Raw genomic sequence first — 14,662 nt, forward strand, 5'->3', positions numbered from 1 at the left:
GCCCTTCTGTTGGTACCAGCTGGGAAAAAACCAGGCTGGCTAGCAGCTTTGTCAGAAAGGACCTCGGATTATGTGAAAGCCAAGTCCAACACAAGCTCATAGCATGCTCTCATCCCAAAGAGGGAAAATCACACAATAACCTACATCAGGAGTACAAAGCATGCTGAGGAAAGTTCCTGTCCCCCTTGGTCCCTTTGCTTGGTGTTGGTGAGGCGCTGACTGGACACAGACCCACTCTGACCACTCTTGATCTGCTTTCTCAGATCAAGACAGTGAAGGCCACCAAGCCAGCTGGGATCTAAATCCCATCACCTAGAAGGAAGTGATCAGGTACCCCAAGCCTGCCTTGCCTCTTGAAGAGCCCAAGGGCCCGTACAATAGCAGCCTGCCACTGCTTGAGGGGGGATTACAAATATAGTGGAGCTAAACTTCCCTTGGGAGCGGCATGCAATGCAATGGGAAAGTATTGCATTAAGAGGTCCAAAGAGGACATTATGAAACAAATTATTCAAGTGGAAGGCAGACAGCCTAGACAAAGTATGAAATTTTTATTTTGGATGGTTTCAAGAGCTGTCAAAACAAATCTGTAACAGATGCGATTCACGTCAACCAGGAAAGCTGTACTGCAACACCAAACACGTCTATGATTGTGTACACAGGTGTAAAGGTGTTGACTTTTCTGGTCTAGGGTTCTTGTTTATTGTGGGAAGAAAGCCTTAAAATGGTCACTAAAATGTTGCCTGGATTTTGTTACTAATTCAAGAGTTTAAATATTTGCACAAACAAAAATAAAAATATTCTGCCATCTGTTGATAGCTGGCGAAACTGCAGACATTCTTTCCTGAAACAGACTATTTCATCACCACATTTAAACCATTATCCGCGATTTAGTTGGCAATATAAAAGTAGCAAAGAAATGCAATGTATTTTGAAAATCCATCAACTGTTAGGTAAGTCACCGTGTTATTCATTCCACTCATAAAAGTGACGGATGCGCTCTTAGCAAGATGCCGGGAGCCCACAGGATAATTTAAAACTCATCAGCGACCCTGATGACTACGCGCTCCTCTCTGAACTATGAGTTTGCACTTTTTTTTTTTTTTTTTTTTTTTTTTTTTTTTTAAGGCATGCTCAGTTTTGACAGCAGTACGAGCTACTCCCGCCTCCGAGGCTGCCTTTCCCTCCTCCCTGCTGGACCCCAGCGGAAGGGAGGAGAGGAGCCGCCCGCCCCCTTCCCTTCCGCACTGCACAGCGCCCGTGCCCGCGAGCAGCCCGCTTTCTCTAACTGCTCTTCTCGTGACAATCGCAGCCCGTGGCGTTCTTTTATTGTGGTTAATGAACCCCGAGGAGGCCGAGCTCTGTGGACGCGGTTCTGCCCCGCACTGACACCTTTCCCCGCACACCTGCGGGGCGCAGGGCGGGCACTGCCGCCTCGGCGCTGGCCGGAGGAGGAGGAGCTGCGGCCAGGCCGTGCCGCCGGCGGCCGATGGCGGCGGGTGGTGGGGCCGGGCTGCTGTCCTTCCTGCGGCTGCTGGGGCAGCTTAAGGTGGGCGCGGTGGGGCAGGGGCCGCGGGGGCCGGGTTCCCTGGCAGTGCCCGGGCTGGCCGCGGGGGCTGGGGCCGGGTTCCCCGGCAGTGCCCGGGCTGGCCGCGGGGGCTGGGGCCGGGTTCCCCGGCAGTGCCCGGGCTGGCGGCGGGGGCTGGGGCTGGCGTGAGCCGCGCTGTGCCAGCGCAGCGGGCCCGGCCGGCACTGGCGGTGCCGCCGTGCCCTGGCCCTTGAGGCGCGGCGGTGCCCGCTGCGGCCGGGCCGTGCTTCCGGCCGGGTACATCTTGGGGCGCCGGGCTGGGCCTTGGGGCACCTCTGGGAACATCAGAGCTATCCGGAGCGTGGAGGCTGTGGTGGGGCGGAATTTCTACTGGTGTCTATGAAACATGGGCCTGCAAAACCGAGGGGTTTAACCTTTGCAGTGCCGTGGTCTGGCGGTGGTATCCGCCCAGAGGTTGGACGCGATGATCTCTGCGGCCTTTTCCAACCCGGCTGATTCTGTGATTCTGTGACACGGGCACAGAGAGTACCGCGGACGGGATGGGTGTACAGGAACGTGGCAAACCCAGAGAGCGTCTCCGACCATATGTACAGGATGGCGATGATGGCTTTGGTGACTGAAGACAAAAACCTTAACAAGGACAGGTGAGACTGCCTCTGCTTATCACGACCATATGTTGATATTGTGGGACAGCTGCAAACAAAATGCTAGAAGAAGCTATCTTCCCGAGCTTTTAAATCACACTGAAGGATTTTAAAATCCCTTCCCCTTGTATTTTCCCTCTTTCCTTTGGACAGGGTCCTGTTTACCTGGACGGTTGAAAGGGGCTAAAAACTTTATTTCTTAACTGTGAGTGTTGAGGCAAGTCTTTTGTGCAGAGGCTCAAAGCTGGTCTTTTTTCAAGCAGTAAGTAAACAGGCTGAAGACCCTGGTTAAAAAACCATGTGAAGCAACAGAGAGCCATGTCAGAGGCATAGACCATGTGGATTTTGACAGACTGAAGGAGCACTTGGCAGTAAGGGGCCACAGAAATCCTTTAGCATAGCAGAGAAAGCTCTAGGAGCTTATATGAAGGCTTTCTTGAGTATTCTGCTGCAGGCTGCCATAGCTGCAGAACTGTGAGTGACAGATTATATACTGAATTTGGGATTCCTCCAATAAGATTACTTTCTATTTGTTGCAGGAATAATGTGAAGTTTGTAATGTAGTTAATTACCACAACATTTCCAAAAGCTAAGTACATTACTTTTGAATATTATGCTCTGGTACACAGAGTACTTAAGTCTACATTTACAAACAGTAGGGACTAGAAACCAAAATCATGTCTAGGTGGAAAATACTGCCCTTAACAAAAAAGCGAAAATGTTGTGTAAAGTTTAAGAAAAGCTCCAGCCAACCTTTAGAGAAGGGGAACAAATTCTTCAGCCTCTTAGCCTTTTGGATAAGTTTTCAACTTAAAATATTGAGAAACTAATCATTCTGTCCCTCCTTCTTTTCTTGTCAGGTGCATGCGATTAGCTTTGGTTCATGATATGGCTGAGTGCATTGTTGGAGATATTGCTCCTGCAGATAACATCCCAAAAGAGGAAAAACACAGGAGAGAAGAGGTATGAACATAGGATGTGAAGCCACAGCTGCAGGGCATTCTGTGTGTTTTAATGTTCTGGTGGTGGTGAAGGAGCACTCCAAGCAATACAATACTGTCATTGGCATTGGACAAGCCTGCCACAACCAAGTAGACTTTTCAGCTCATTGCGATTTTTGTACCTATAATATTACCAAGGATAAAGTTATGGAAGAATCTTTGAAGTCATCTTCACCTTCGCCATTTATTCCTGAACTAGCTGCAGTTTTGGTAGTTTTGAATTAGTCATGTTCAGCAGCCTTACCAAGAGGTGAGGAGCAGGGAGTAGGTGCACTGAGTGGGATGGATGACAGTTCACGTCAGACCGTGTGTGTGGTGCCAGATCATGAGGTTGACAGAGACTTCATTTAAACCTTTTGCACAGACCCTCAGATGCAGGTGCCTTTGTTGTTGTTGTGGTTCTTTGAGTGCAGTATGCCTAGAGTCACTTTATTTTTAGCCTTGCACTTATCCAGACTGTTGGTTTGTTGTTTTTGGTTTGTGGCATCATTTGAAGAAAATGTAAACCATTTCTGTAGCCACAGCTAGAGGGCAATGTCATGCCTCAGAAACTCTTCAGAGGTTTTTTTTTGGGTTTTTTTTGGGTTTTTTTTTGTTCAGTGTAAGAACACGCTAGGAAGTATATTGAAAAAAAGAAACACCAAAATTAGTCAGTAAGGATAGTACTTCAAGATGGCCAAATGCACCTTAGATCTTTAATTTCCACTTTCCTAGCAAAGAGCTTACTTGTAGAGTTAGTCATGGCCCCCAGCCATGTTTTAACTAGATAAGCATAAAAGGGGGGAGAAAAATCACTGAAGTGTTTGTTACACTCTTTGAAGAGCTTAAAAACACTAAACAGAAGAAACCTCTTTCCTGGAAGCCTCTAAAGGTTGTTGTGTCACTGAGGATCAGCATTCAATTTTGGTCTAGAGAGAATTCTCATTTGAATTTAGGCAAGGAAAAAGAGTTTTTGATGCCTAGGTATGCTTAAGAAGTTTTCTTAAGTATTTGCAAGTCCTTCTGCTCCCATTTCAGTCAGCGAGGACTTTCTGTTGACTTTGTGGGAAAGGGAGTAAAGCATTAAACATTTGGGATGACTTTGAAATACTTTGTTGTAAAAATAGACCATGGGTAGCCACTTCAAGAGGTGGCTTGAGGTGAGTTATCAATATTCTTGCTGCCACTGCAGAGTTCTCCTTTTTTCTGTTTGCTCTACAACTGACATTGAGCTGGCTCCAAAGTTTGCTGCTTGTGCAGTAACTTTAACCAGTGAGTCTCACCAACGTGAAGGCAGCACAAACTGAACCTGATTAAAAAAAGAAGTTTTGGGGTTTTTTTTGGAGGAGGGAGTATGTTGTTTGGAGTAGGGTTTTTTGCCAGGTAAGTTTTAGCTACCTGACCTTGAAATCTGATGAGTTCCAGAGCTGGAAGGAGGTGAGAAGGAATGAGATCTTGATGCTTAGTGGTGGCAAGCAATAGGGAACCATATTGTAACACTATATCCTGTAATTGAAGTGGAGAAACAATCAGGCATGCAACCTTTGTCTTGCCTGTGGTATTGGTTGTTTCAGAAGCAACCCGTCATGTTAATTGGCAAACAGTAGGGACAGCACAGAAGTGAGACTGATGGGCTGGGAGAACACAAAGAGTGTGCAGAGCACTTTCTGGAGTCATGAGTTCTGCCAGGAGCCTGTTCCAGTGCAGACTTCCCTACAGGGTCACAGCCTCCTTTTGGGTATCCCCCTGCTTTGAATCCTTCATGGGCCCCAGGTGGATATCTGCTCCACCATGGACCTCCAGGGGCTGCAGGTGGATCTCTGCTCCTCTGTAAGGCTGCAGGGGCACAGCTGCCTCACCATGATCTTCCTTACAGCCTGCATCTGCTCTGGCATCTGAAGCACTTCCTCCTTCTTCACTAGCCCTGCCATCTGCAGAGTTCTTCCTCTCAGTCCTCCCTCTGGGTGGAGTTGCACAGGGATTTCCCCTCTCCTTAGTATGTTGTCCCAGAGGTGCTACCGCCTTGGCCAGAGCTGTAGCCAAACCTTGTCATACCAAATCAATACAGTAATGTGATGTTTTGTGGATGTTTCTCCTAGCTTGGTAACAACTAGGTAATTATTCAGAAAAGATAATGATAAAAATGTTGCTCAGAAAAATAGATAAATGAAAATGGCTTCGTTTTTTCAGGCAGCTATGCAACAACTGACCCAGCTTCTATCAGAGGACCTCAGAAAAGAAATCTATGAGCTCTGGGAAGTAAGTTTGCATTATTTTTATCTATGTGAAATTGTACCATTTCTTATTTTGACCTCAAGAAAGTGAGTTTTATTTACTTAGAAGATAAAACTTAACAGTATGAGTCAAAGTCATTTTAGGATCCTTTTCAAACAGAAACCTTAGATTTTGGTAAAATAACCATCTTCTGCCCCTCGCCTCTCAGAGTTCCAGATGAACCTGTCCAGGGCTTGGTTTGTACTGCTGAAGGAAGAATTTGTCCTCTACATCCAGCCCTCTGGATATAAATCTGATTATTTTATTACATATCACTTTTGTTCATATCTGGCCATTTTTCCCTGCATTACAGGGAAAAAAATGATAGGTGAAGGTGCTGTGGATTATCTTCTGCTTTTTATGCAAGTAATTTCTGTGGCTTTAATTTCTTTCTAAGAAAGTCCACTAGACCAATATACTTAGTAGTAACTTAAAATGATTAAGTAAACTAAAGTTTGAACTTAAATGTGACAAAAAACCACACTTTTCTACAAACTCTGGAGATTTCTGGTCTGGGGTTCCTTAAAAGTTTGTATTAGAAAGTATCTTGTGCTTGAAGGTGATTTAACCATTTTTATGTGAACCCATGCTGTTAATTGATAAGATTTTTATACTTGCAAATGAGGGATGATTAGATTATTTCCAAACAATTCAAGTTTATAATTACTGTGCTTTATCTCCTCTTGGCATATGGTCACATGGGGAGAATTGTATCCACAACTTCTCCTTCAAATAATGCATTCTATGTTTCTTGGACTCTATGACCTGAGTCTGTGTCTTACATTCATATACTTTTCTACTTAGTGTGTATTTAAATTCCAGATACTCACATCCAATTTCTGCCTTTGGCTACAATACCCTGCTTGTGGTTTTGTTTTAGGTTAAGGGTTACTTTTAGGTTTTTTTTTTCCCTGTTGTAGTTGTGTGGTTGAACAGGCAGTGGGAATGGGCTCTCAGAGCTATATTTTAAGGTAAAGGGGGTAAACCAAGATCATCAGATATGGGAAATAATATGTGTGTATTTTTTTTAGGGAGCACCGTTTCCTTCTCCCTTGAGAAACTGTTAAAATTGAGGAAAATTAGGTTTTGATGGATAAGGTTAGTTCTGTATAATTGGGGTTTTTTCTGTGCTGATCTCAGTCTTCTCTGACACTGTAAGAGCTGGTTCAGTATGGAAGTCAGTTCTTCAGCACATTCTCATTTACCATAATTTAATATGTGCACACTTTTGCTAATTTGGTCTTTGTTTCTACCTTCAGGATTATTTATTGGCACTGTGCCTGCAATTCATTAGCATGAGTCCAACCCACATGGCAGAGAGGGTACCCTAAAAATCTACTATTCACATGTAGTCCCCTAGTGTTTTAAGTGGAACAACTAGTTGCTCCTTAAGAAGAAAAAAAGAAAAGACAGGAAGAAAATGAAAAACCTCTGATAACTTGGTGTGCTACTTTGCTCTCAGCTAGCCAGAGACATTTCCCTATGATATTTTTTTTTGTGAGTGAAGATGCTTATGGACCAGAGCTGAGCAGGACAAGATCTCTTGACACTCTTAGCAAGTCCTTCCTGCATGGCCCTGCCCTTGTCTCTGTCTCTTTGCTTGTTGGCTTTACAAGGACTGCTGCTTTGGATGGTGTTGGTGGGTACTTGGTAAGTGTAGTGTAGGGGAGAGAGGCAGCAGAAAGATGCCTCAGATACATTTTCACTTTTTAACTTAATCCCAGATATGTTTGAAAAAAACAGTTAAGTGAGTCAGCATGTTTCAGCTTGTCCTACTTTTTCATACTCAAGTGCAAAAGCATGGGAATGATTTTTAAAAGATGGCCTGTGGTGTTGGAGAGACCAGTTAGTGTTTTTCCAAAGTGCACTGTTATTTCCTCCTGTGGGGAGGAAACGGTGTTTGTTTCAGCAGTGTGCACTGTTGCACATGTAATAACTGATGTTTCTTGAAGGCAGTGTGAGCTGAGGTATGAATAACAGATTGAAACTCCCACCTAATTGTTGGAGGTGGGACAAGGTGAACAGCCTTACTTCTCCTTTTCCTGAAGTTCTCCTTTGTAATGCTGCCAAGAGTTCATTGTCTTTGAGGGACCCCCCCGCTCCACAAAGTAGATGATAAAAAAATAGAGTAGAAATAAATAGATTTAAGAAAATAAATAGTACTTAATTTAAAAATGAAGAAAAGCGCTGGTTGAAAAGAGAAAAACAAGATAAAAACACTGAAATTAAATTTATTACTAAAATAATGACAAAGATGTAACTAGAAATTCAAAGTACTATTGAAATGTAAATAGAATAGTAAACCAATCAATCATGCCTATCGAAATCTGGATTTCTGACTTCAAAGGTAAAGTAATAAGCCTAAGAACAGGCTCCTAATAGTATGCAAGACAAAGAAATGACTGTCATGCTTATCTGAGCATCACCATGCTGGAATTACAAAGCCGGGATCTTGCTACTGTGAATGACACCAGGGTTGTTGTCTTAAGATGCAGCAGGAATGCCAGGTTCTGTGGGCAGTAGTCAAACCTCTTCTCTGTGGAAGTGCTATGATCCACAGGTTCTGTGGATCTGGGAGCACAGATAGGCCCAGCGTGTACTTTGGTGTGATTAATGGTGGTGGGGATGATGAAGAGGGTCAGACCTGTGAATGCTGTCAAGGTGATGGTGACCTGCACAGAAGAAAACCCCTTTTTATGGGGTTGGTTTTGGAAGTCAGGAGAGTCAGGGAGACCTACTCATAAGACATCACATACAATGCAGTAGATTTGGAAAAGAGAAAGTGCAATGCCAAGCTTGTCTGCAGCCATCACTGGAAGAAAATGGTAGCAAAATTGTTCAAGCTGACTGGGAATGTGAATCACTCATAAATATATTCTGATGATGATTGTAGAGAGGGAAAAGATAGCAGAGAGATTAAAGGACTTAAATTCTGAAGGGGAAGAAACCCCTTAACCACTGCCCTTCCTATCTCCTAGGAGGGACATAAGCAGCTCAGACAGATTAGACCAAAAAGATTAGGCAGGAATGACAGGAGAAATATGAAGAACAGCTCCATGTAGAAACAGCAAGTGGTGAGAAAAGTTCAAAATAGATCTTAAAAATAGGTGGTGACAGTGCATAGGCACACACTGTGGTAATTCATAGTCTCAACCAGGCCTGAAATGATCTTTATACATAAAATACTGTTAAATCGAACTTATCTTGTAACTTGTATGTCATGCAGAGTTGCCTCCATGTCATCCCTGATTCAGCCAAAACCATTGGTATGTTTAGAGTTAGATTATGCAAAAGATTGTATTTTACGTCCCACTGCATTTAATATAAAATTGGCACATATTTCAGGTGTTTTGCTGACCAGTGTGTGTTTGTAAAGACAACATGAAAAGTGTAATTGTGCTGAATATTTTAGAGTGGTTTGTACTAATGAAGAAAATTCTAGAGATTTTAATGTTCTGTTTCAGAGTAACAAAATTATTTTCTTATAATTCGAAATCTTTTCAGGAATATGAAAACCAGTCTAGTGCAGAGGCCAAGTTTGTAAAGCAGTTGGATCAGTGTGAGATGATACTGCAAGCATTTGAGTACGAAGAGTTGGAAAACACACCTGGCAGACTGCAGGATTTTTTTGATTCAACTGCTGGTATGAGATTTGGGCTTTTATTTCCTCTTTCATAAATGAAATATATAAATTGTCTTTTTTTGTTTGTTTTTTGGTTTTTTTCTGACAGACATTCAGAGCAAGTGAGAACTAGTTATTTTACTCATTGTTCAAGTCCCCTAGTATTTCCGGAGAAAGAATGTAATGTGAACATATGTGACATTTATCTGTCGGTGTTACTGAATTTCATGCAATTGAATTTCATTTATACCAAATTCCTTTTACATCACTTTTTACCTTAGAGAGAGGCTCAGCTTTCATTACACCTGCATGTGTGTAAGATCTCCCTGAAACATCGAAGTCTTCATAAAGGAGTCTTCAATGTCCACCAATGCTCTGACAGCAGCTTGTTTGTACTCTATCAATGTTTCAGGAACCAGTGAAGTAGAATTTGTTATACCCAAGTGAGTGACCAGCCCAAGGTTCCTGTGAAAGCCACCTCAGTGAAATGATTAAGTTGCAACTCTGTTGCTTTTTTATTCTATCCACTACTTTTCATCTTTTGCAAAATGCACCGGTAGTTGAAAGCAGAGATAGGTAAAATAATAATCTTTATCATTTTGGCAAGGCAGTTGAACACCAGAGGAGGACTGTAACTAACTCATCCTGTCCTGGGAAAAAAAAAACTAGGGATAGACAAACTGTAAGGATAAGAGGACTAGCAGTCACTAAACAGTCCCTGACAAGTCCCATTTTTACTTTGGTGTCTCCCCAAAGAAATAATAATCTCTCTGTAAGACTTTGATTAGTGGAGGAAAAAGCAGGACATCATGAATGAAGCTTGTAATGCTTTATTTCCTAACTGACATCTTTGCTCCCCTACCAGAATTCAACAACCTAAATTGAGCGGGTGTCTGGGTAGCGCCTACAGCACATACCCTAAGTGCACCTGTAATTGAAGTGGTTTCCTGTAGCATGATAAGTAGCATCAGATTATCTTGGTCAGTGTGCATCCCTTTTTCAGCTCTTAAGTGACTTACTAGAGCACAAAATTCAAGCTTTTTGTGAAGGAGGGGTGTAACTACACTTGCTCCATAATTGGATTGAACTGGGAGCACCCAGTTTCTTAAAAGAATAATTTGTCATTTATTCTGAGCCTAAAGTGACATCCCTGCTATCACTCCAATGCCAGCCTTTCACACATGGTAAAATGAGAGCATTTTTCATTAACCTTCCTTTCTTTGTTTTGCAGGGAAGTTTTTTCACCCAGAAATACTCCAGCTTGTATCTCTGATTAACACAGAAAGGAATAAAAGAATAGCTGCTGCATCTCATCCACATTCCTGAGGTGTTCTTAAATGCTGTAGCCATAATAAATACTTTGGTTTATATTCTGGTCTTTATTCTTTCTCCTCTAACATCACTGATTCTGCTGGCAGATGTTTTTTCCTGTGCATTCACTGCTGAGAATCCCAGGACCACTTAGAGAGGAGCAGGTATTTGAGTCAGAGATCAGATCAGTCCAGGTCAGAGATGGTGTCAGGGAACAAAGACTTAGTATATTTGGAGTTGGGGTTTTCCTTCTTTTTAATCAGCTTCTGATTAATACAGTCTCATTTACAAATAGATTCTCCACTGGAGAAATTCAGGTACATTTGAAAATTAGTTGATTGCAGTCTGATCTGTTCATGTAATGCACTGTGTGGGACAGGTGGTCTTGTTCTGTGAATTTCTAAATATGTATGGATTTAAGTACCTTCAAAATGGGTTAATATGCACTCCGTGCTACACAGAAATGAGACCAATGAGCATGTGTCTGTAGAAGCTCTGGACTGAGTTTAGAGATGTGATTTCTTTGGAGTGCATAAGCCTTAACTGATGGTGCATAAAACTGGTAATCTCATTAATTACATTTTCTCAATATCTTCTTCATTTCATACAACTTTTCCCCTGTTCATGTGTTGTATCAGAGAATGGTGCCAGTGTTTCCGAAGGTCTGTATTCCTAACTTCCCCTCACCCCAGGCTGGCAGTTTTACTGACTCCTTCACAGGTAATTGATAATCATAGAATACCTGAGGTTGGGAGGGACCTTTGTGCAATCTAATGCAGAAGCCTGTACAGCCATGTTAAAGCTGGCCCCCTTCTTCAGGCTGTTACATGCTGGTACCAGTTCTGCCTTAAATGAGTTTCTGGCAGAAGTAGATACTAATGTAGAAGTACAGAATGATGGTGAAGTAAAGCTCTAGTGGTGGGAAATGCCATAATGAGCCAGTGTCTGCACACTCAACTGCTGAGTTGTGTGCAGCTGGAGGTGAGGGCAATGCCATGATTACTAAATAAACAAAATTTGCACCTGGAAAAATTACATGGCAGAGACCTGGAGTTCTCTGTCTTCTACCTCATATCAAATGAAGCAGAATAAAACTAAATTCAGTTGTCGTACCCTTTAAAGGTAAGTAATGTATCTGAACACATTTTCAGGCACCATGATTCAGGAAATGCTTTCTTTATGCAATCCTTAGGGGCCTGACTAAAGCTCACAAAGCGTTCTGTGGCTGGTGCTTTCCTAGAGCAGAGCGCTGTGCAGAGATGTCGGGAGCTTCTTGCCTCAAGGGCTGGCACTGCACAAAATCTGCAGTGTATTGGTCTGGTTCAGATATGTGAGATGCCTGCTCTCCTCAGGCAGGAGGAACCCCCAGGAACCTCTGGGGCAGCACTCATGCCTTGTGGCAGCCCTGGAAGAACAGGTTGCATTTTGCTGAGCTGATTAGTGGTTCTTAGCAACAGCTTGTCATACTGCAGAGGGGGATGGAGTGGGGCCGACCAAGCTGTTGTCAGCATTTTTATTCCATCTAGATGTACATAAACCATAGTCTCCATTAGTTTACATTGCATACTGAGTGTGAAAGCTACAGATGCATAGAAGGGCAGAATTGAGAACATTCTTGCAAGCCAGAAAAGGGGCCTTGAAGAGATGTTTGGTAGAAACAAACCCAGTACAAATACTCCCCTAAGCAGGAGCAGTCCATTCCTGCAGCGCACCAGGAGGCTTCCCCATTCTGCAGGAGATTGAAGGGACAGAGTATGGAACCCCATGCGCAGTAATCACAGGGTGGTTTGAGTTGGAAGGGACCCTAAAGATACCTAGTTCCAACTTCAGTAGCAGGGGCACATTCCACTAGGTTGCTCAGTTCTACTGGTAAACACAGAATTAAAACATCACAAATGGTAAAAGAGTAAGAGAGACATTTATTTTTAATAAGAATATCAAGAACTTCATTTACGCAAACTAAGTTGTCAATATCTTCCATTTTAAATAAATTCACATTTACACACAAAACAACATAAAATAAGCTAGAAAATTGTCACAAGAATACTAGAAAAACTAGATTTGCTTCCATGCTAAAAATCACATTAAAGAGGCGTGTGATATAAATGTCCAAGGTTAATTTATGTCCAGTAGAACATTACAAAAGGACTTTCAACTTTGTAAAAACTAACAAAAGCCACAAAAGAAAAAACAATACTTACTTAAAGCCATATTTTCTCACAAAATTTTAAGCAGTCTGTAATGTGAAACTCACTAACACTGATTAGAAGCTTTGGCATATGCTCAAAAAACGCATCCATTTTCAAAGTAGCCAGGCTCTTTTCCATCCTGTTTATTGATAACGTTGTTCCCACCTCAGTGTGCAGTGAGCTGAGCAACGCAACATGCAGACTGACACACGCTCACTACACAGCAAGATAGTGTCACAAATGTGCTGCTCTTTCCTTAGAAAACATGTTAAAAGAATGCAATTCAGAAAACATGCTGAATCAAAGCTGCGAGATGTCTGGCTCTTGGTGACTGAGCAGAGATAATGCGGATGGTGGAATTACATCCTGGAGCGAAGCACAACAAAATTTGACACCAAAAGTGAAGGTCTTACTCATCCTGTGCATTGTCAGCTAACACACTCTAAGCTAGCAGCTCTGAAGGCATGGGCTCTCTAACTTATGGCACATCTGAAGCCAAATGTTGGGTTTGTATTCTTTCACTTAAGGCTGTATCTTGGCAGAAGCTCGTAAATATATCTTCCCTTGGTTTTGAGGGGAAGATACGGAGGCAAAAATATTAGAGGTTCCCTCCATTCCACTTGATTTTGGAATTAATTTCACTGCCAAGTCTTACCAAAACAAAGAGAGCAAGCAATGGTGCACATTTTGAAATTCAACTTTTCCAGCCAAAATGACCATCTGAAATTGGAAGCTGTGATAGGTTGTTTCTGTATGATTTACCAGGAGTCACTTCCTGCCCTCCTTAACTTTGCTGACTAACAGGTGTAGGGCACTGCCAGACTGTAACACTGAAGGAGAAACAGCTTTTTGTGACCGTAAGTGATTTTAATTCTGTTAGGAAATAGATAATGTACAGACACTCCTGAGCTAAGGACACCTGGTATGGATCGTAGACAGCTGGTGTATGGGCTACTGCTGGCAATTGCTTTGCATGGCTCTAGGTCCATCTGTCTGATGTGGCACTGAGAGGGAAGCCAGAAACCAACAGATAGAAAAGAGTAAACCAAAATAAATAAGAAACAGAGACTGGGAGATTGTTAGAGGGAAGTTACCTATAGGTGAGAACTATTTAGTCAATACAGAATTTAGTGCATTATAGCCAATGACTTGCTGTGGTTTTGATGATGTACAAAGTACCTGCTAATAAAATGGCCCATCAAAAATACAAATAGGGACAGGAAACATTTCTCCAACACAAGGCCAGGATGACAATTTTTCAAAGCTGACAAAACCTTGTTGCACAAGTTGTGTGGTGAGGGAGAGCTGAAAATCACTGTCTGGCAAGTCTCCAAAGAGAGGCATGTGGGGCTCAGGAGGGCCTGCTGTTTAGCACTGAAGCTCTTCTTCACTTTCAGGGAGTCGGGTGCCAGCAAGGGAGCTCTGAGCACTGGCATGGGCTGTAGAGCTGAGAACTTCTTCAAAACTGCCTCCCGTGTGGCTTGTCCCACCAACCTTGGTCTGAAATAGGGCAAACAGAGAACAGCAAGTTCCTCTGCTCACACTGAAGCAAATCCCATTTCCAATCCACCCCATGGCCAAGGAGAGCAGGGAACTGTTCAGGCAGAGAACATGTAGGGATGGGTTTTTCCTTAGAACAACAGCTATAAAACCAGTCTAATAAAGCAACTTCTTTACTCCACAACTTCTAAACTAGGCTGCCATCATAAAATCTGACATTGGCATGTCTCATGTGCTTAAAGGAACCAGTCCCTAAGTAGATCCTAGATAGGATCCTAGACCTTAGCAGTAAACCCAATGTGGTTGCTTACCTGAGTAGCTCACACTGGTTTCACTTGTTTTTTTTCCCAATTCTATGCAGGCTGGATAAGAGATAGACACTAAAATGAAGGTTCATTTGCTGAGTGGCCCACATGCTAGCTATGGCAACACAGCTGCTCACAAAATACATAAATGATACTAGGATTTTGGACAGCAGAAGAAATGTAGTAACCAAAGGACAAACCCAGCAAGCTGAATCCCTTCAGGCACTCCTAGCTGCCTAGATACTTGTATATAAAACTGCCACCAGCGTTTTCATGGGGGAAGGCAGAGAA

The 14,662-nt window shown here is 42.8% G+C and overlaps 2 protein-coding genes across 4 annotated transcripts in view; one reads left to right on the plus strand and one right to left on the minus strand.

The window, feature by feature from the left end:
• Nucleotides 1-1,177: 1,177 nt before the first annotated feature.
• On the plus strand, nt 1,178-10,436 carry HDDC2 (HD domain containing 2). 2 transcript variants are annotated; one of them, XM_033054644.2, is made up of 6 exons: nt 1,178-1,546; nt 2,069-2,190; nt 3,051-3,153; nt 5,361-5,429; nt 8,949-9,087; nt 10,298-10,436. In XM_033054644.2, the coding sequence occupies exons 1-6, from the start codon at nt 1,487-1,489 to the stop codon at nt 10,390-10,392; spliced, it is 588 nt and encodes a 195-aa protein (XP_032910535.1). In that variant the 5' UTR covers nt 1,178-1,486; the 3' UTR covers nt 10,393-10,436. The 2 variants fall into 2 exon arrangements, with proteins under 2 accessions (XP_032910535.1, XP_032910536.1); XM_033054645.1 differs by having other exon boundaries at nt 1,182-1,546; nt 1,968-2,190.
• Nucleotides 10,437-12,274: 1,838 nt separating this feature from the next.
• The window catches only part of TPD52L1 (TPD52 like 1), a 53,454-nt gene continuing 51,066 nt past the window's right edge, over nt 12,275-14,662 (minus strand). For both annotated transcript variants that reach the window (XM_033054642.1, XM_033054641.1), the window contains one exon: nt 12,275-14,066. In XM_033054642.1, the coding sequence (XP_032910533.1) occupies nt 13,935-14,066 (132 nt within the window). In that variant the 3' untranslated portion in view covers nt 12,275-13,934. The remainder of the gene's footprint in view (nt 14,067-14,662) is intronic.

This window comes from Catharus ustulatus, chromosome 3, assembly GCF_009819885.2.
Source record: "Catharus ustulatus isolate bCatUst1 chromosome 3, bCatUst1.pri.v2, whole genome shotgun sequence".
NCBI classification, from domain to species: Eukaryota; Metazoa; Chordata; class Aves; order Passeriformes; family Turdidae; genus Catharus; species Catharus ustulatus.